General features: G+C 44.6%; 1 protein-coding gene across 2 annotated transcripts in view; it reads left to right on the forward strand.

Annotated features, from left to right (window-relative positions):
• Window positions 1-2,059: 2,059 nt before the first annotated feature.
• TDRD3 (tudor domain containing 3) overlaps window positions 2,060-21,617 on the forward strand; it is a 274,263-nt gene continuing 254,705 nt past the window's right edge. For both annotated transcript variants that reach the window (XR_004000894.1, XM_030566233.1), the window contains exon 1: window positions 2,060-2,187. Coding sequence is in view for 1 of the 2 variants with exons in the window: in XM_030566233.1 (XP_030422093.1) it covers window positions 2,147-2,187 (41 nt within the window). In the remaining variant the exon portion in view is untranslated. The remainder of the gene's footprint in view (window positions 2,188-21,617) is intronic.

Consider the following 21,617-nt stretch of genomic DNA (forward strand, 5'->3'; position numbering starts at 1 on the left):
ATTCACACTACAAGGCAGTTCAGAATATATAAGCATTTATTTCTATCTAGAGTAGTATAAGGTAGGACTTTCAAAAGTACCTAACAGATTTAGGAATATGTATTATATTGCCTTTCAATGGGCGGTATGCTCCTAAATCTCCCAGGTACTCTTGAAAATCCAACTCTAATTATTACAAAAAAACAAAAAGTTTCCCTCCCCCTCAAATTCAGATTAGTGCAAATCTGATAGCTCATGTGATTTTTTAAAAATTGTATTATGTTTGTGACATGTTTCAGAGGATCTCTGTATGCTACACGGGACCAAAGAAAAAAGATGTGAGCAATTTAATACTAGCTTATATTTTGTTGCAATGATTAGAATCTTGTTGTGTATAATGGTAACAGTAAAAAGTAAACTTTAAGTGTTCTGCTAAGTTTTATAGTATTATAGTTTGCATTGTAACTAGTTTAATTTTTGTAACAGTGCCTTCTGTTTTAGTCTTAAAGCTTTTAAATATCAGGAACCCCCCACCCCATGGATAATTAAAAAAAAAAACTTGCTTTGGCCATCAGGCTCAACTGCTTGACCGTGACTCTGAAAGGCCATCTGCAAAGGAAAAATTTGGTTGTGCCCTTATTTGCTTTGAAACAATATTTAAAGAAGGCCTAAAAGCTATGTTTAAATACACAAAGTATCCCTCCCACAAATAATCAGATCTTGACTAATTAATTTTTCTTCATAAGATGGTATGTGTATTTAGGAAACTAACAGGACTGTGATATAACAGGCCTTAATGAAGTCAACCCTAGCGGAGGGGTAATGAATTTAGGCCTCCAGCTCGTCCATGGAGTACCATTGCACAGACCCATGCAGATAAATTGCCTCTCTATGTAAGGGCCTTAGGTTCAGACCGAGGCTGGGAGGTGCCATACCTAGGGTGAGTATATGTGCAGGCCAGTCCCTTTTTTAAGTCCTATCCTAGCTGTCCCAACTTTTTTTTGGCAAAGGTGTGCATTTGTCCCCATTGCTCTGGCCAACTGATCAAATGGCCATCTTTGTCAAAAAAGTGAGGTGTGGTGGAATGTGCAGGGGCATGAGAAGTGATGCCAGCCCTGTGCCGGGGGGGAAGGCAGGGCCTGATCGAGCAGCAAGGCTACACCCAGACTTGTGCAGGTATGGGGCGGAGGGCTTGGGCATGCGGCTCATCAGGTCAGCCCTGCGTGGGAGGTTGCGCTGGAGCTCACCCTAGCCTCACACATTGTCCTGTTTTTCCTTTGGTGAAGATGGTCACCTTAGCCCTGCATTGCTGAAAGGCTTTTTTCTCTGGGCAGCGTCCCCAAGGAAGCAGTTTGCACCATATCTAAGTGCTGGGAGCTGGCGTTACAGCCCTGGGCAGGCCCTGCCCTGTGAGACCTTTGGAGCCCCAGTACCTCCCCCTTTATGTTATTTACATACAGGTTTGGGGGCCCCCTGCTCCTGGCTCCGGTACCATTGTCGCCCCTCAAATCTGCGTCCAGGTGCAAGAGCTCAGACCAGGGCCGCCTGAGCAGTTTGGATCTCGCACCAACTGCCCCCTGCCAACAAGGGCACTGCCTTCATTCCGGCCCTGCGCCGTGTGTGTGACAGTACCACCCCCCTTCCCTGGGCCCGTCTGGCCGAGCCACGCCGTCCGTGGGCTCCCTGCCAACATCCACAACCACCGGCGGGAGCCGGACAGTCAGGTCCGCCCTTGTCCTGGCCCCACGGAGCCCGCAGGTAGCCCAGTCCCTGGGGCGGCCGCGGCGCTTGCGCCGCCTCCTCTGTCCGTCCCCGTGATGGCGGCGCCGGCAGCGGCCTCGCTGGTGCTGGCAGGGGGCGCTGGGCCCGCGCCTCCTCAGTAGCGGCGGGGCTGGAGCCTCCCCCGGCTCGGCGGCTTTGTTCGCTTGCAAGCGGCGGAGTCTGCGCCGGGGCCGCCGCCTCTGCCCGGCGAGCTGCGCCGAGAGCCGGCGGGGGCGCGGCCTCAGCCGGGAGGGGCGGTCCGGTCCGGGCAGAGCCACGCGGCTCCTCCCCCGCAGCTGCTGCTGCTGCCGCCCCGGGTACGGGCCCAGCCGGCTGCCCAGCGCCGCGGCAAGTTTGCGGGAAGCAGCAGCCGAGGGCCAGGGAGGCGGCGACGGCGGGAGGCAGCATGGCTGGCGGGACGAGCTCCGCGCTCTCGGAGTCAGGCTGGTAAGTGGGGCCTGCCCGCTGGGCGGCCCCGTGGGGCCGATGGTGGGACTCGGGGCCTGCCTGGAGGGTCGGGACTGGGCTGGGAAACGGCTGCTGCTGCTCTAGGCCTCTCTGGTTCCTGCCCCTTTCCACCTTGACAGTACGAGCCTCCCCCCGTCTTGTGCAAGGAGCAGGAAGTGCTGCGGGGAGGTGGGGGAAGGTAGGCAGCGTTCACATTTGAATGGTAGCTATTGATTTGACCTTTCTGGGTCACTCAGAGGGGATGTGTTAGGCACAATCACTGAGCAAAAGATCCAGGGACCAGACCTTGTATTTTTTTTTCTCAGTTTCCCCTGTTTATACGGTGAAGGGTTAATCTAGACCTACATGTTTCCTACTTGTTACATGGGTAGGTAGTTGCTTCTACTTGCAGAGGCATGCTGTGGCTTTTTTTAGTTATTTTAGGCACCTGGGCAGTGGGTTCCCTTCATCATCTCCCATAAATGAAACAGAAAGTAAGGTTAACAACAGTTAATGAAGTCAGTTTCCCAGAATCCCTCAGAGTTGGTATTACTGAGCTAATATCACAAAAATGATCAAAAGATAAAGCTTAATGCACCAAGAAGTTGTCTAAATTGGTAGGCCTTGCGTAGTCTAGTCCAATCTTTCTCTGAACAGTTTCCCCTCATTGCTAACAATGATATTTGGGTGCAGCTGTACGGTAACAACAGTGGGAATACTGATTTAGACAAGGTTCTTAACAACCAGTGGTAGTTTTTATTGTCATTTCATTTAGACATGCTGCAAATAGGTTTAGTTGAGATGTAGTTAAAACACTGTAGGCACATGCCTTTCTGGACCACTAATACTACCAGTGGTTGTGCTGCATGGTAAGGAAACTCTTTATTTAAAAAAGGAGGCTAGTGTAGACAGAGCTGTAGTGAGGGGCAGACTTAGGACTAGAACACAGGAATCCTGACTCTCTCCAGTTTGTGCTAATCATTAGACATATTACTTCTCTCAAAAAAGCAACATTTATCAGACTCACCATCTTTTCCAATACAAAGCATATGCATACTCACCAGGTTATAGGTTAGTATTATTTATTTACTAGCTTAGACTTTTTTTCTTAACTATTTTACAACCCTTTTGTAAAAATGAGCACTCCTTGCAATATTTGCTCATTTTAAAAATCAGTTATTTAGTCCTAATTTGGAAAATAACTGTAGTACATGCTTAAACATCAAGCATGTGAGTAGGCTCATTGACTTGAGAGGGAATACTTATTTAAAGCCCCACATGCTTAAAATATAGCATATACCTCCTTGCTTCCTGTGTTTCATTGGATTGGGGCCTTAGAGCGCCTAAATTTATTGCTGCCACTTTAAAAGGATCACAACAAAGGTCACCTTTTAATTGCTGGACCTTATATATTGTAACACGTATACTGGTTCTTCAAATTTTAATTCAAAGTTCAGTTTCTGGAGAAAATAACAATCTATGGGAAGACTATAAATCTGCTGATCTGTGAACTTTCTACTCCTACAAACTTGGATTGCCTTTGAAATAACCTGCTGTTCTTTTATGGAATCATTGATCAAACTGAGAAGGTGAGGTGTCTTAGGTCTGCTTCTCTGCAGATGCTTGGCTAAGGAGTAAAGGTGCTAGTTTCAGAAATTATATTCTTTAAGGCTGTTCTAGTATGCAGACTTCAATACACAGGATCATGACTCTTGGCCACTAGAGGTTAGGCACTGGAGGTAACTTAATTTTAATAACTGTATTGAAGGAACTGTATCAGCAATTATAAGTTGAAATTAACCAACTTTTCAGACGAGTATTTTATACTTTCATACTTAAGTTCTTTGTTTGTTTGTTTGTTTCTGGTTTCTTATTATGCAGTATGTAGATATAGTTGTATCAGAGTAGAGAGGTTATTTGGCACTGGTGCAGCTGCTGCTTGAATATTGGAATATCCAGTTCTGGGGTCCACAAGTCAAGAAGGATATTGAAAAATTGAAGTGGGTTCAGAGAAGAGCCATGAAAATAATTAGAGCAGGGGTTGGCAACCTCTGGCACGTGGCTCTCCAGGGTATACACCCTGGTGGGCCGGGCCAGTTTGTATACCTGCTGTATTGGCAGGTTCGGCTGACCATGGCTCCCACTGGCCATGGTTCGCTGTCCCAGGCCAATGGGGGTGAGGGATGTGCTGCCACTTTTCTGTTTTGACAGTCAAATGAATGTAGTACTAAGAAGATGGCTTGTTGATATTTGCACCACCTAGACATTTTAGTGGCTAGCTTATATTAATGTATAATTGAAATGGTTCACACAGTTTCTGCAGTGTGTGTCCTGGATCTTTGCAAGCTGCAGCATCAAGGAGTGGCTGATGTGCTTAAGTATTTGATTTGTGCCCTCATAATGTTGCAGGAGGTGAGCCAGAGGTTTGGAGTGTGGGAGGGGTCTCAGGGTTGGGGCAGAGGGTTGCAGTGTGGGGTGACGGGGGGGCAGGATGAGGACTTGGGCGCAGGGGGGGCAGCTCTGGGGTGGGACCAAGGATGTGGGGTTTGGGGTGCGGGCTGCACTGGGGCAGCGCTTTAGCATGGCTGTGCAGTCATAACAGCTGTATAAAAAAACGCACCTCCACGAGGGGAGTGCGACTACCAGCGCTGAAACACAATCTAAACTGCCGCTTTACAGTTCTGAAACTTGCAGCGCTCAGGAGGGAGTTTTTTTACAACCCATAGCAAGAAAGTTGCAGCGTAGTAAAGTGACGGTGTAGACAAGGCCTTAATTTGCCTCACTTGAAAGCAGTTATTGACAAATCTGCCACCACCTTGATTTGTTGTGGGCTGTTGCTTCCAAGTTGCTAGGATCAAACCTGACATGCTTTCAAGTATGGACTTCAGTGTGCCATTATATAATTTGTAACCTACATAATTTTATTTTAAAGTCTTTTTGTGTGTAATTGTTTTTTAAGGAAAAAGTAAAAATATTCAATAATATGTAGCTGTGACACCTCCTTCACCATACTTCTGTCAGCAGGGTTTGAACCCTGTTCCTTTAGTGTTGCAGCACATAATCCTGCTGCCACACAAGCTACAGAATTAACTGCATTAGCTGGCAGTAGGAGAAGACTGTTATCCTAGGGTGGTAATTGGACCACTGAAGACAGGTGCTGGATCCAGAAGGTTGTCAGGGGAGCCTGGCCCACCTTGACTCTTTCAGCCCCTCACCCCGCCACTGCCAAGCTGGGGGAGGTTTTTACCATTTGTTGCTCATGGAGTTGGGAGTGGGCCTTTGAGATTATGTGCTGGGATTGGATGATTGTTCTTGACAGAATCCTGACCTGGCTCTCTCCCCCAGATGTCTGCTGTGGTTGCTCAAACAGCTTCAGGATGTTCCTAGTGCAGTGGCTGCTGCTGCTTTTGCGTGGGCCCAGCGTTAGAATGTTTGTTTTCAGTTTAATATTTTGGAATGCTCCCAAAATTTTCCTGAGGAATGCAAGTAAGTGGAGGCATATGGTAATTTTCAACAGTTGTGTATCAGCAAAACTTCAACAGAATTTCATGGGACAAAGGAAATGCATCTCTCTAACACCCGGGCTTCCCCACTGCCAGATTTCAGTGGCTTTCTGTGATAGTGGACGTGTTAGACCTTAAAAAAAAAAGTTGCAAATATCTTTTTTTAATGAAAAGTGTTAGGCAAACTAAATATAGGGCTTGCTACCAGGATCCCCTTTAATAGAAGGCCAATAGTTAATACAAAGGTCATCTATTTGTAAGTATAGGGATGAACTGGGAACATGAGATACCATTGTATGTTAACTGTTGGCAAATTCTAATTTTTTTCTCACAGTGACAACTGTGCTTGGGTGCTGATTAAAATGTTCATCACTAAATCTGTATTTATAAAGTAATTGTAGGTCTGACTCCTGTTATAACATATGGAAATCAATGGTGAAATTCCATTATTTAAAACTGTAATCCTGAAATATTACTTAGTCACTTAAAATAATATATTTAACAGATATATTCTTCCAATGCAGTAGTAAATAGTCTACTGTAGTAAAATACTTTTTTGAGAACTGAAATACTTTTTCAGTACTGGAAGCTCCAGTTTTGATATAATTTTATAATATATCTGTTGTTCAGGATATATCACTTTAATAATAGCACTTGAAAAACATGTAAGAATCTATCAGGTGGTCATATACTATTTACACATTATGGCATATCTTAAAATCCTTTTGTAACTCTGTTTTGATGTTAGTGGTTGTTGGGCACACATCATGGTTAGAACAGACTTCATAAAATAATGCTGGATTATAGCTATTTCAGTTAAAAGTAAATAAAAACAACCTCCTTCCACCCAAATCCTATGTTAACAGATTGTTGAAATTGACCAGTAGGGTACTCAAAATCATGAAATTACAAAATTAATCTTGCGTTGCCTGCCTTAATTCTGCCCATTTGTATGCATTATAATCTTTAATTACGGGAGTATGTACTATCATACAACATTTAAAAACATTACTTGCACTGATTTATCATAATGGTTCAGTATCTTCACTGACTTAAATTTGGTTTATAGATACTTTTCCCTATGCTATGTATTATAATAGGGCCCATAATTTTCATACGAGTGTTCTGTAGCTTTTTTGTTTGAGGTACACAGAGCAGTACACAGTGTTACAGAGTGCTTCACATGTGTAGCTTTAAGGTCATGGGAAAAATCTATCTCTTCATGCATTTGTTATGCATATGGATAATTACATGTTCCCATACTGCTTCTCAAATAATCCAATGTGTCATTTATTTCTGTAGCCTTACATGCATGTGTAGCAACTTCTGGGAGTGTATACTGTACTGTGTATGCTAAACAGTTAAAGCAGGTCACTTGTATGAAAAGTACAAAAGGAAATCATACCTGCAACATAAGCTAGAGAGTATCCCCCAATCCTGCAAAAGGCTACACGTGAGTAGTTTTATTGACCAGTGGTGTCCATAGATGATGATTGGAAGATATAGCATTATTTCAAGGAATCATGATATAACATATTACAAAGTATAATTTCAGTGAAGGATGCAAGTACTTATAGAGGCTACAGAAAAGTTGGACAGCATTTTAGTCCATATAACAAAGTGCTTGCAGATCAAATTATAAGAAAGTTGAAATTAATAATTTAGTATAGAAGGCTTTTGTTCTCTTTACCAGTGTTTTAATAAAGAATTTACTTGTGTAGTATTGGGGCTCAGGGAATGGGTTGCAGAGTCTGCCCACAGCAGTGTGTCCTGAGACTCTGGTCCTGTGGGATTGATTAGAATCTGTTCCCCACTCCAGGTGTTGCTACGTGGTGCATGGGATTGCAGCACTGTTCAGGTTTGGCTCAGCCACCCCTCTGTTTTAATGACGGGTGGCCGGGTAGGCCAAATTTGAGTGATTGGCTCTGTAACCTCATGTGTGAGTAATGTTAAGACCTGGCACAAATGTGGCATGGCTGGGCTGAACCTGAGCGGTGCTGAGACTCCCAAGGTCACGATGCCTGAAGTGAGGAGCCAAGCCCAGCCAGCCTTGGGGGGCTAGGAATGCCGCTGTGGTATGTACGATGTAGTTATGTTAATGTGTATATTAGTTATGTTAATGTCTATATTGTATGTTGTGGATAAGAAAGACAGTCGGCAGTTTTTCAAAGAGACATTATTAACGGCACAAGAGCAAACGATCCCACTGCATAGGAAAGATAAGAAGTATGACAAGAGACCACCCTGGCTTAGCCAGGAGATCTTCAATGATCTAAAACTCAAAAAAGAGTCCTGCAGAAAGTGAAATCTCGGTCAAATTACGAAGGATGAATATAAACAAATTACACAAATATTTAGGGACAAAATTAGAAAAACCAAGATGCAAAACGAGATTAAACTAGGTAGGGACATAAAAAGAAACAAGAAAACGTTCTGCAAATACATTAGAAACAAGAAGATGAGCAAGGTCAGAGTAGGCCCGTTACTCAATGAGGGGGGAAAGACAATAACAGAAAATGTGGAAATGGCAGAGGTGCTTAATGACTTCTTTGTTTTGGTTTTCACCAAGAAGTTTGGTGGTGATTGGATGTCTAACATAGTGAATGCCAGTGAAAATGAGGTAGGATCAGATTTAAAAGTTTATTAGAGAATATTTAAGTAAAGATTATACAAAGAGTTTGAAGCGTCAGTTATTGGTCATTGGGGGCAACATACAGAATATAGGGGGACGCTGGTATTTGGAAATTGGTTAGCACATAACATATACAGTCTGTAAGGTCCCCAATGCGGGGTGTACGGTGGGTGGAATCAAGAAGCAGTAAGGAAGCAGTGAGGGTACATCGCTCATACAGTGGGTTACACGCGGTCATGGGTATAAGTAAGAGGGCTGGGTAATGGGGACAGGATGACCCTCGCATGGTGGAATCCCATTCGGTGGGTTAAGGGCTCAGGGGATGTGGTTCAGTAGGGGGGGTTTATAGGCCTCCTCCCCCCCGTGGGTGCACGAAGCCATGCCGGCTCACTCCTGGTATTGGTGGTGGCCGGTGATGTGCTCTGTGTAAATGTCCCTAGACCACCGGATAGTGTCTGAGACCATCAAACGTCTCATGAGCCGTGCATAGCGACGACCCACCCCACAGGCCCTAAGTACTCGGTCATTACAGGGGTCCCAGGCACCCAGCGCCCTGACAATCAGGGCGTCGGTGTAAACCTTGTAGCCCTTTGCCCACAGGGTGTCAGCCAAAGGGGCATATTTTTTGAGTTTACGGGCTCGGGCTTCACGGAAGTCTGGGGTCCTGTTCTCGAACGGGATTGTCACGTCGACAAGGATGATCTTTTTCTGCTTCTCGTCTGTGACGATGATGTCCGGGCGCAGCAGGCTGTCGGTGTCCGGGATGGTGCGGTTGACTGCGATCTCTCCCAGGTGTGGGGCAATGGCTTTCACCAGCCGGTCCTGGATGGCATTGTGGCGCAGCTGCCAGGCTCTGGCGTGGGGCTTGCAGCTGCACAGGACATGGGGCAAGGTCTCCAGGGTATACCCGCACTTCCTGCAGCGCTTGTCTCGGCTCTGTTGAGCGGGATGCAGTTCAGTCGGGCGCAGTGTATGAACCGCCAGTCGGCGAAACGGGTGACACTGCCCACGGGGAGAGGGAAAGAACAAGTAAAAAATTACTTAGACAAGTTAGTTGTCTTCAAATCACCAGGGCCTGATGAAATGCATCCTAGAATACTCAAGGAGCTGACTGGGATATCTGAGCCATTAGCAATTATCTTTGAAAAGTCATGGAAGATGGGAGACATTCCAGAAGACTGAAAAAGGGCAAATATAGTGCCCATCTATAAATAAGAAAATAAGGACAACCTGGGGAATTACAGACCACTCAGCTTAACTTCTGTACCTGGAAAGATAATGGAGCAAATAATTAAGCAATCAGTTTGCAAACACCTAGAAGATATAAGGTGATAAACCACAATCAGCATGGATTTGTCAAGAACAAATCATGTCAAACCAACCTGATAGCTTTCTTTGACAGGGTAACAAGCCTTGTGGAGGGGGGGGAAGCAGTAGATGTGATATATCATGACTTTACTAAGGCTTTTGATACTGTCTCGCATGACCTTCTCATAAACAAACTCTGAAAATATAATCTAGATGGAGCTACTATAAGGTGGATGCATAACTGGTTGGTACATTGTTCCCAGAGAGTAATTATCAGTGGTTCACAGTCATGCTGGAAGGGCATAATGAGTGGGGTCCCACAGGGATTGGCTCTGGGTCTGGTTCTGTTCAATATCTTCATCAGTGATTTAGATAATGGCATAGAGAGTACACCTACAAAGTTCGTGGACGATACCAATCTGGGAGAGGTTGCAAGTGCTTTGGAGGATAGGATTAAAATTCAAAATGATCTGGACAAACTGGAGAAATGGTCTGAAGTAAATAGGATGAAGTTCAATAAGGACAATGCAAAGAATTCCACTTAGGAAGGAACTATCAGTTGCACACATACAAAATGGGAAATGATTGCCTAGGAAAGAGTACTGCACAAAGGATCTGGGGGTCATAGTGATTCACAAACTGAATATGAGTCAACAATGTAATGCTGGTGCAAAAAGAGCAAATATCATTCTGGGATGTATTAGCAGGAGTATTGTAAGCAAGACACGAGAAGTCATTCTTCTGCTCTACTCCCCGCTGATTAGGCCTTAGCTGGAGTATTGTGTCCAGTTGTGGGTGCCACATTTCAGGAAGAATGTGGACAAATTGGAGAAACTCCAGAGAAGAGCCACAAAAATGATTAAAGTTCTAGAAAATGTGACCTATGAGGGAAGATGGAAAAACTTGGGTTTGTTTAGTCTGGAGAAGAGAAGATTGAGAGGGGACATGATGACAGTTTTCAAGTATCTAAAAGGTTGTTACAAGGAGGAGGGAGAAAAATTGTTGTTCTTAACTTCTGAGGATAGGACAAGAAGCAATGGGCTTAAATTACAGCAAGGGAGGTTTAGGTTGAACAGTAGGAAAAGCTTCCTAGCTGTCAGAGTGGTTAAGCACTGGAATAAATTGCCTAGGGAGGTTGTGGAATCTCCATCACTGGGGATTTTTAAGAGCAGGTTGTAGAAACACTTGTCAGGGATGGTCTAGATCAGGGCTTCTCAAACTAGGGGTCGGGGACCCCATAGGCCATGGAGAGGCTATTACATGGGGGGTCATGAGTAGTCAGCCTCCACCTCAAACCCCACTTTGCCTCCAGCATTTATAATGGTGTTAAATATATTAAAAAGTGTTTTTAATTATCGGGGCGAAGGTCACATTCAGAGGCTTGCTGTATGAAAGGAGTTACTGGTACAAAAGTTTGAGAACCACTGGTCTAGATAATACTTAGTCCTGCCATAAGTGCAGGGGACTGGATTAGATGACCTCTCGAGATCCCTTCGAGTTTTATGATTCTATGAGATATTTAGTTACTGAAATTTTTTTGCACTAAATCTATTTACTGGGTCGTAACAGGCTCTCAAGGCATACAAATGAGTCCTGAGCCCTAAAAGTTTGAGAACCACTGTTATATCACCTTCATACTTCTTTTATATTAGAAATGTTCAATTGTGCTTCAGTTCCGTAGTCTGAAATACAACTATCCATAAGAAAACCCATAGAGAAGATTCCTCTTGTCAGTAACTTCATTACTGTTAGGGTCAATGCATAAAGTTCGTGTGGGAAGTTTTCAAAAGTACGAAGGGTAATTGGGTGTCTATCTGTTCTTGTGCCTTTGAAAATCTCTTCCCCCTCCCTTGCTAAATTGCAGTATCACAGCATAGAAAAAGGTTTAGTTTTAAGATTGAAATGTTTAATTCTCAATTACTATTTAGGGCCCCATTCACACGGCCATTCTAAACTCAACAGTCTATACCCAGCTCTCCTGTGTGTTTCTGTGTGACCCAAGGAATGCCATGGAACTGCCGTATCTGATTATGCTTGCCAGCTTTTTAAAAGACTTGAGTTTTACAGTTGAAGAACCCTATATAAGTGCTAAGAAGTTTTATTCATTGATTTTAGGGGCTGGTGCAGGAGTCGGAGAAGAAAGTGGGTTATTTTCAGGGATCTGTCTGTGACTTTATTTACAGCAGCCATTTTTGAGTGAGTCTAATACTATGAGACTAAAGTGATGAGTGAATTTGGGAATGTTGAGAGGAGCTTCTGATTAAAAAAAAAAATAAGTGTTTTGTAATACCATGAATGATAATTCCTTTGCCTCATTTGAGAGAAAAAATTCTTCAAAACAAGTTCTGGGAACTATAAATATGTGTATTACTTTCCCTGTCTTCAGAGAAACACGGCTCAGTGTATCTTACTGAACTTTTGTAGGTTCAGATATAGCACACATCAGATGTCTATATTTGTGTGTATATATTTTAATAGCCCAAAGAAAATGGATGACTGGGATAAGGAACATTTAATTACCGTTCATTAAGTTTGGAAATATCTACAGACTTTGGAATTCTTGCTTAGGGTGAGCAAAGAATTAGGCAAAATTTATTCTTGGCAATATTATCCACAACTTTTTGTCTGTAGAGTGGTGTACATATAATATTTTAAATCTCACATTACAAACTCAATATTACAAATTCATTCTGGTATTAATGAACTACAGAAGTCATAGTAAGTAAAAAGGGAATGGTCACCCAACCTGAAAATACCTTATTTTTCATCTTGTATTCAATAGCTAGCAGGTTTGGACCTGATTAATATTTAAATGGATGATCACTTGAGGACGCTACTACTTAGCATTTATATAGCACTTTATATTTTCAAAGCACTGTACAAACATAATAGATAATACCAGGTGCTCTAATCTCTGCTTTTCTGTGATAGCAAAGGCTGTTACTGATTTCATACATAGCTTGAAACATTTGCTGTGCTGATTAGCCAGAGGCACATTCCAAAAACTTGGGGAGAGGCTACAGGTAGCAAATGGGTGAGAAGACTGTGTTTTTAATCTGACTGGAGCTTATGGGATGTTAACTTTTGGCTGTCCACTGTTTCTAGACTTGGATTTGTCCTTTTGTATCAGTCTTGTGTGTAACAACCACCTGGTAAATTTTGAGGGTCCCTACTGTCTCTGGGCTGCTGAGACATAAGAATAACCTATGTTTTGCCCTGGCTCTGGGTGGGGTAGGCTGGGCTCCCCACCTACATACTAGAAAAGATTTTGTGACAGGCCCATTTGTATTCCTTGGTCTTCACATTGGTCTTCTAGCCCCTTCTCCTCCTGCTGTTGTCTCATTTTTGGCCTTCCTCCCACTTAGGTTACATTTCTACCTTCTAAAACCAAACAAATTTGCCCTGTAGTGACACTGTAAAGAAAACTGGAAAAAACGAACGTATTTAAAATTTTTCATGTAATTTGGAGCTATGAATAATAATAATGCATAATCCTAACTACATGTGTGCTTCATGATGTCACTGCAGGGTGGAGGTTAGGTGGTTGTTTGTCTTAGCTGTATATTTCCATATCTTAAAGTGTTGTTGATTTATTTTAGTTTAACCATAGTTTAACCATAATGTTGAATTTCTTGGCTTGGGTAGTGCCTCTTTTATTTGTTTGGGTAAAGGGGGGATACTTACAACATCCTGGTATTGTTTTTATCCTGAAGTAATGGATATGTACTCTCAACCCGAGCTCCAATTTAATGCAGTTCTTATCTGAAAATAATACTTAATAAGTACACGTGATTCGTGTTTGGATAGAAGCCACAGCAATTTTATTATCTTCACGAGCATTCAACTTTTATTCTGCTCAGGTTTTTGGAAGCATCAAGTTCATACTTGGCATGCTTGTCTCTTAATGCAGTTATTATAGCCACTTTCTACTAGTAAAGACTGTTGTTCTTGAGCGCCTGGCTAAGGGCTTGTGTGCAGAGTCTGGTAGTGCATAGCAAGCTGAGGTTGTTGATCTACATAGCCTGGTGCACACTAAGGCCATGTCTACATCTAAAATTTTGCAGAGCTGGTTGTTACAGCTGTATTAGTACAGCTGTATAGGGCCAGCGCTGCAGAGTGGCCACACTTACAGCAACCAGCGCTGCAAGTGGTGTTAGATGTGGCCACACTGCAGCGCTGGTGGGCGGCTTCAAGTGGGGTTCGGGGAACGCGAGAGCAAACCGGGAAAGGAGACCAGCTTCGCCGCGGTTTGCTCTCGCGTTCCCGGAGCCACCCAGCAAACCGCAGGGAAGGAGACCTGCTTGCTCGGGGGTTCCGGGAACGCGAGAGCAAACCGGGAAAGGAGACCAGCTTCGCCGCGGTTTGCTCTCGCGTTCCCGGAGCCACCCAGCAAACCGCAGGGAAGGAGACCTGCTTGCTCGGGGGTTCCGGGAACGCGAGAGCAAACCGGGAAAGGAGACCAGCTTCGCCGCGGTTTGCTCTCGCGTTCCCGGAGCCACCCAGCAAACCGCAGGGAAGGAGACCTGCTTGCTCGGGGGTTCCGGGAACGCGAGAGCAAACCGGGAAAGGAGACCAGCTTCGCCGTGGTTTGCTCTCGCGTTCCCCGAACCACCCTGCAAACCGCAGGGAAGGAGACCTGCTTGCTCGGGGTTCGGGGAACGAGAGAGCAAACCGGGGAAGGAGACCAGCTTCGCCGCGGTTTGCTCTCGCGTTCCCCGAACCACCCTGCAAACCGCAGGGAAGGAGACCTGCTTGCTCGGGGGTTCGGGGAACGCGAGAGCAAACCGGGGAAGGAGACCAGCTTCGCTGCGGTTTGCTCTCGCGTTCCCCGAACCACCCTGCAAACCGCAGGGAAGGAGACCTGCTTGCTCGGGGTTCGGGGAACGAGAGAGCAAACCGGGGAAGGAGACCAGCTTCGCCGCGGTTTGCTCTCGCGTTCCCCGAACCACCCTGCAAACCGCAGGGAAGGAGACCTGCTTGCTCGGGGTTCGGGGAACGCGAGAGCAAGCTGGGGAAGGAGACCAGTTTGATTACCAGAGGCTTCCTCGGTGATGCTGGGATACCTGCTTATTCCACGGAGGTCAAGAAAAGCGCTGGTAAGTGTCTATACTTGATTACCAGCGCTGGATCACCAGCGCTGGATCCTCTACACCCGAGACAAAACGGGAGTACGGCCAGCGCTGCAAACAGGGAGTTGCAGCGCTGGTGGTGCCCTGCAGATGTGTACACCTCCTAAGTTGCAGCGCTGTAACTCCCTCACCAGCGCTGCAACTTTCTGATGTAGACAAGCCCTAAGGCTATGTCTGCGCTACAGACTTTACAGTGTTACAGCTGTACCACTGCAGCTCTGTAAGGTCTTCTGTCTGTGAAACTTATGTCGGTCGGGGTGTGTTTTTTTTCACACTCCTGACTGAGAAAAGTGATAATGTAGACATAGCCTAAGTGGCCTTGTGGACCCTGCTACCATGAATTAAAGGGTTGATAGTATTATTTGACATACTGCTTTTTTATTGTCAAAAATACACCCTTTTCTCCCTGATCCCATTGTTTAAAAACTCTTGTCCATGACTTGGTCTTGTTCTCACCTTGGTTACTGTAACTTCCTTTCCGTTCTGTCCTATTCTTATTGACCTCTCCTGCCACTTCCTTTTGCACTCTTGGGATATGTCTACACTAGGAAATAATTTTATACAGTTGATTGCGTATATCCACACTATGCGCAGTAGGTCAGCGGAGTGTGTCCTCAATACCGTGGCTAGCATGGACTTTCGGAGTAGTGCACTGGGGGTGACTATTCCACAGTTCCTGCAGTCTCTGCCGCCCATTGGTATTCCTGGTTAAGCTCCCAATGCCTGATGGGGCAAAAACATTGTTGCAGGTGGTTTTGGGTACATATCATCAGTGGCCTCTCCCTCTGTGAAAGTAATGGCAGACAATCATTTTGCTCCTTTTTTCTGTGTGGATGCCATACCAAGGCAAGCATTGAGCTCGGTCAGGTCACCGCTGCTATTGGGAGCATTGTAAACAGCTCACACATTATCCTGCAGTATGTGCAGAACATGCAAAAGGAAGGAGCAACAACGCAATCACAGTAGTGATGAAAACATGGACACAGACTTCTCTCAAAGTACAGGTGCTGGCAATTTGGACATCATGGACACCATGGGAAGGGCCAAGGGACGTACTGCCTGTGGCTTTCCACTGCCCCCGTTGGCCTGAGACTGCGAATCACGTCCAGTGGGAGCTGTGATCGGCTGAACCTGCCGACGCAGCAGGTTAACAAACTGGCCTGGCCTGCCAGAGTGCTTGCCCTGGTGAGCTGCTTGCCAGAGGTTGCTGACCTATACTCTAGGGTGATAAACAGTTCCTTGCTATTGGGGAGAATGGTTTCTTTGCTTGCGTGCTGTGCTCTATCCTCATCCTCTTCCACCTCATCTTCCTCATCCCTCAAATCCTCATCCTCAGTTACATGAGACTCCCCCTGGCAGGTGTCCACGGACCAGGGTGGGGTAGTGGTGGGGCCTGCTCTAGAATTGCATGCAGTTCATCAAAGAAGCGGCATGTCTGGGGCTCTGACCCGGAGCGGCCGTTTGCCTCTTTGGTGTTTTGGTAGGCTTGTTTGAGCTCCTTTCCATGTGGCACTGCTGCAGGTCCATGTTGTGGCCTCTGTCCATCATGCCCTTGGAGATTTTTTTAAATATTTGGGCATTTCGTCTTTTGGAATGGAGCTCTAATAACATGAATTCGTCTCTCCAAACAGTGATCTGATCCAGTTCCTCCCGTTCGGTCCATGCTGGAGCTCTTTTGCAATTCTGGGACTGCATGGTCGCCTGTGCTGATGAGCTGGCCAAACAGGAAATGAAATTCAAAAGTTCCTGGGGTTTTTCCTATGTACCTGGCTAGTGCATCTGAGTTGAGAGCACTGTCCAGAGCGGTCACAATGGAGCACTCTGGAATAGCTCCCGGAGGCCAGTACCAACAAATTGTGTCCACACTACCCCAAATTCATCCCGGCGATGTCGATTTCAGCGCTAATCCCCTCGTTGGGGAGGAGTGCAGAAAGTGATTTTAAGAGCCCTTTAATTCAGCAAAAATGGCATTGTCGTGTGGACAGGTGCAGGGTTAAATTGATCTAATGCTGCTAAATTCGACCTAAACTTGTAGTGTATACCAGGGCTTGTTTTCACATCACTTACTGTAGTATCCCAAAGTTTGGAACCCTCTTCTGCTTCCTTCTGCCAAGCCTGACACTCAGCTCCTTCAAATCTCTTGTTGCAATCCATTCCTTCCAGGAATCTCTTGCTTCTACCTTCTTATCATAAATAATTTATTCTCCTGTGGTATTTTGTGTCTGTTCTGTCTTGCATTTTAAGATCTTTGGGGGTGAGAATCTACCTTATTTTGTTTGTAGAGAGTTGTGTGTATTTACAGTGTTATACAAAATATTGTTAATAATCTGGTTAATTGCTGCCCATAGTTTAGTTGCACTGAATATGACCAGTCATGTAAATTTCATGCTGCTGTTCAGGAAAGCTAGGGCTAGCAGAATTACTTGCTCAGAACTACTTACTCCATCTTTTGCTTCTGAGTAGTACAGGGTGAATAATGTAATGTGATACTCCTATTGTGAGTGAATAGTTAGATGGCTGTGCAATATTACTGAATGTGCAAAATTTTTTATCTGTTGAACTTGCCACTTGTACTAAAGGTAACTTGCTCCCCCCCATTATGAAATATGAAATTTATTTTAAACGGTTCAGCATTTTACAAACACCTAGAAAGCCATTTAACTTTAACATAGTGGTAACATTTCTACACTGCCTCTACCACATTTCTAAGTCCAATATAATTTTTTATTGTCCAATGTCCATAGCTACAGTCTAGACTTGTAGCTTTTTAGAAACCCACTGAAGACAAACACGTGTACTTTTGGAATGATATTTCTTCAACAGAAGGAGTGGTTAAAAAATGTTTTGCATCTAAACATTTTTAACCATTAAAACCCGATGGCAAGAAATTATCCCATTTTTCTTGCAAGTTTGAAATCCAGTCATAATACAGATTTTTCCTTTATCATTTTCAAAACATAATTAATTTAAAGAAAGTTTATAGGTTCTTGTTTATAAGGCCTGGTCTACACTATGCATTTATACTGAATTTAGTGGCGTTAAACCGAATTAACCCTACACCCATCCACACAACGGAGCCCTTTATTTCGATATAAAGGGCTCTTAATATCAATATCTGTATTCCTTCCCGACGAGGGGAGTAATGCTCAGATCAGTATTGCCATTTCAGATTAGGGTTAGTGTGGCCGCAATTCAGCGGTATTGGCCTCTGGGAGCTATCCCACAGTGCACCATTGTGACCACTCTGGACAGCAATCTGGAGTTGGAGGCACTGGCCAGGTAGACAGGAAAAGCCCCATGAACTTTTGAGTTTCATTTCCTGTTTGCCCAGCGTGGAGCGCTGATCAGCATGGACTGCACGGGAGATACTGGATCTGATCGCTTTATGAGGAGACAAATCTGCTCTATCAGAGCTCCATTCAAGAAGTCGAAATGCCAAAGTATTTGAAAAAATCTCCAGACAGAGGCCACAGCAGGAATTCAACACAGTGCTGCGTGACAAGCGTATTGGAAAGCCAAAGAATCAAATGGATGCTCATGGAGGGAGGGAGGGGTACTGAGGACTCCAGCTATCCCACAGTCCCCACAGTCTCTGAAAAGCATTTGCATTCTTGGCTGAGCTCCCAGTGCCTGAAGGGTCAAAAGCATTGTCCTGGTGGTTCAGGGTATATGTCGTCAATTTACCCCACTCCACCTCCCCCCCCCCGAAAGAAAAGGGAAACAAATCATTTCTCAACTTTTTTCAATGTCACCGTAGGTCTACTACATGCTGCTGGTAGACATGGTGCTGCGGCACTGAACAGCAGCATTCCCCTCATCTTCTTTTCCTGATGGTAGATGGTACAAAAGGCTTGGAAACCGTCCTCATCATCCCGTGAGTGCTCCTGGCTGGCCTCGGTGACGTCGGCCGGGGGTGTCTGGGCAAAAATGGGAATGACTCCTGGTCATTCTCGCCAGATGGTGCAAAAGGATTGAAAACCGTCCTCATCATAGCAACTGGGGGCTGAGCTCCTCACCCCCACCCCTCCTTTCATGTCTAATGAAGATTCTGTACTGCCAGGACTATAATAGCAGTGGGAGGCTGCCTCCCCCTCATTTTATCTCACTAATAAGTCAGTGTTTCTTATTCCTGAATTCTTTATTACTTCATCACACAAATGGGGGGACAGTGCCATAGTAGTCCAGGAGGGGTGTGGGAGGAGGGAAGCAACGGGTGGGGTTGTTGCAGGGACACCCCCTAGAATGGGATGCAGCTCATCATTTCTGCGGGATATCTGGGTCTCTGACCCGCAGCGACTGTGCTCTCTGTTTCTCTAGTAGACTTGCCCCATATTCTAGGCAGGACCGACTCTATTTTTAGACAAAACATTTTTGTCCATGTGCCCCCGGCCGACCTCAGCGAGGCCAGCCAGGAGCACCCATGACAGCAGCAGACGGTACAAAAGGATTGATAACCGTCATCGCCAATTTCCAATTGCAGATGGTTCAAAAGGATTGATAACCGTCATCGCCAATTTCCAATTGCATATGGTACGAAAGGATTGATAACCATCATCGCCAATTTCCAATTGTAGACGGTGATATAGGGCTGGTAACCATCTCTGCTACCTTGCAAATGTAAATGAATGCTGCTATGTAGCACTGCAGTACCGCGTCTGGCAGCATCATCCAGTACACATACGGTGACAGTGACAAAGGGGTAAACAGGCTCCATGGTTGCTGTGCTATGGCGTCTGCCAGGACAATCCAGGAAAAAAAGGTGCGAAATGATTGTCTGCTGTTGCTTTCACGGAGGAAGGATTGAGTGACGACATTTACCCAGAATCACCCGCGACACTGTTTTGGCCCCATCATGCATTTGGCTCTCAACCCAGAATTCCAATGGGCAGGGGAGACTGCAGGAACTATGGGATAGCTCTGGAAATCGACGCTAGCCTCCGTACATGGACGCACACTGCCGAATTAATGTGCTTAGTGTGGACGTGCACTTGACTTCATACAATCTGTTTTTAAAAAACTGTTTCTGTAAAGTCGGAATAATCCCGTAGTGTAGACATACCCTAAGTCTCAGTGACAACCATGGTACACATGTCCATCAGTAGGGAAAGAAAGAAAAGCGGTTTGCTAAGACTTATGAATGAGCACACAATTTGTTTTAAGGGGCACTTGAGATTTACTTAGGTCTTGTCCACAGTACACAGCTTTGTTGGCAAAAGGCTGCTTTTGCCGACAAAACAGTGAAGCTGTACACTCTACAATGCTATTTTTTGTGACAAAACAAAACCACCTTGATGAGAAGCATAGACCTTTTTATGGCAAATTTAAAGCAGCAAAGCGTCAATGTACACTCTGCGGTTGATTGTGTCAATGTAACTGGCCTCTCACAATGACCGATTTGCTCACTGTTTTGAACTCTACTGCCTTGCACGCATGCATGCACCACTCCCCTTTCAAAGCTCCAGGAAGCTTTGACTTTCCTCAGCAGAGAGAGCTCGTGCTGAGCAATGGTGCAAGTAAGCTGCTACGGTCAAGTACGGCCTGCCATTAAGACATTTATTGCTGGTATGCTTACCGGAAAGACATTTTCAAGAATGAATATTAAATACTGTTTTTGAATTGCTTCTCAATGGGCTGAATGTCATATTTCATATTTTGGGAAAAATAAAGAAACAGAGCTCATATCGCTTCGAAAAAATTAATGAATACAAAAGGTCAGCTGCTCATACTGAAGCTACAAAAATTGTAGAAACAGCTAAGAAAGACATGCTGATAAACATCAATGCAAAAAGTGAAGAAGCAGACTTTGAAACCACTGCTTGTGAGTTCAGGACAGCTTACTGCATTGCGAATATTAATTGGCCATATACTGTCCACGAGAGCCTGATTGACCTGCAACAACTGAATGGAGGTGAGAAGGGTCAGTTACTTCAAAGCCAAACTGTCTGTGGTGATGTGATACAGAGCATGTCTCTGCACAAATGAAGAATAAAATTCTCTCAGATAATCGAGACCAAATCCAAGATCACCATACTAGTTGACGAATCTACTACTCTTGTTTAAAAATCAACAATGTATTTATAAGCCAGTGTTGATGGTGTTATGAAACCAGTAGCATTTCCGTTGGATTTGATTGAGTTAGACACTGCATCGGTTGAGAACATTAAAACGAGATATAATCAAATGTTTACTAGGCTGTGGATTCACTATGGAATTACTGACCGAGGTCTGTCAGTTTTTGCAGTGATGGTGAAAATGTCATGCTAGGAATCAAAGCTGGAGCGGGCAAACTCCTACAAAAATACTTCCTGTATGTCATTCTGTGGCATTGCTTTAACCATAGACTTGAACTGGCAGTTGATCAAGCACTGGATATTACTGGGGATACAAACGATTTCAGAGCATTTTTAGACAGCTTATACTTGCTTTACAATCAGTCACCAAAAAACGCCAGTGAACTCTGTACACATGCGAACGAGCTATATGTTGTACTTAAAAAAAAAAAAAAAATTGGTAGAGTTTTCAGTGTACAATGCGTAGCTTCAGTGTGGAGAGTTGTCAATACAGTCTGGCCAGACTTACCCAGTCTTACCCAGTACAGATTTACCCAGTATTAGCTAAACATTTCAAGGAAGCCTCACAAGACCAGTCTAGGGATAGAAGGGAATGAGCAAAATTCCAAGGTGTCTCAAAACTGTGTTTGGTCAACTTCATAAAAATCTGTCATAAATGTTAGATGTCCTAACTGAGCTCAAGAATTTATCTGAACTCTTACAAGACAGAGAACTGATGATCCCAAAACCAGACCACCTGATGAAAATCTATTTGCAGAGAATCGAGTACCTACATAGAAGCCCTGGA

The sequence above is a fragment of the Gopherus evgoodei genome, chromosome 1 (assembly GCF_007399415.2).
Source record: "Gopherus evgoodei ecotype Sinaloan lineage chromosome 1, rGopEvg1_v1.p, whole genome shotgun sequence".
NCBI classification, from domain to species: Eukaryota; Metazoa; Chordata; order Testudines; family Testudinidae; genus Gopherus; species Gopherus evgoodei.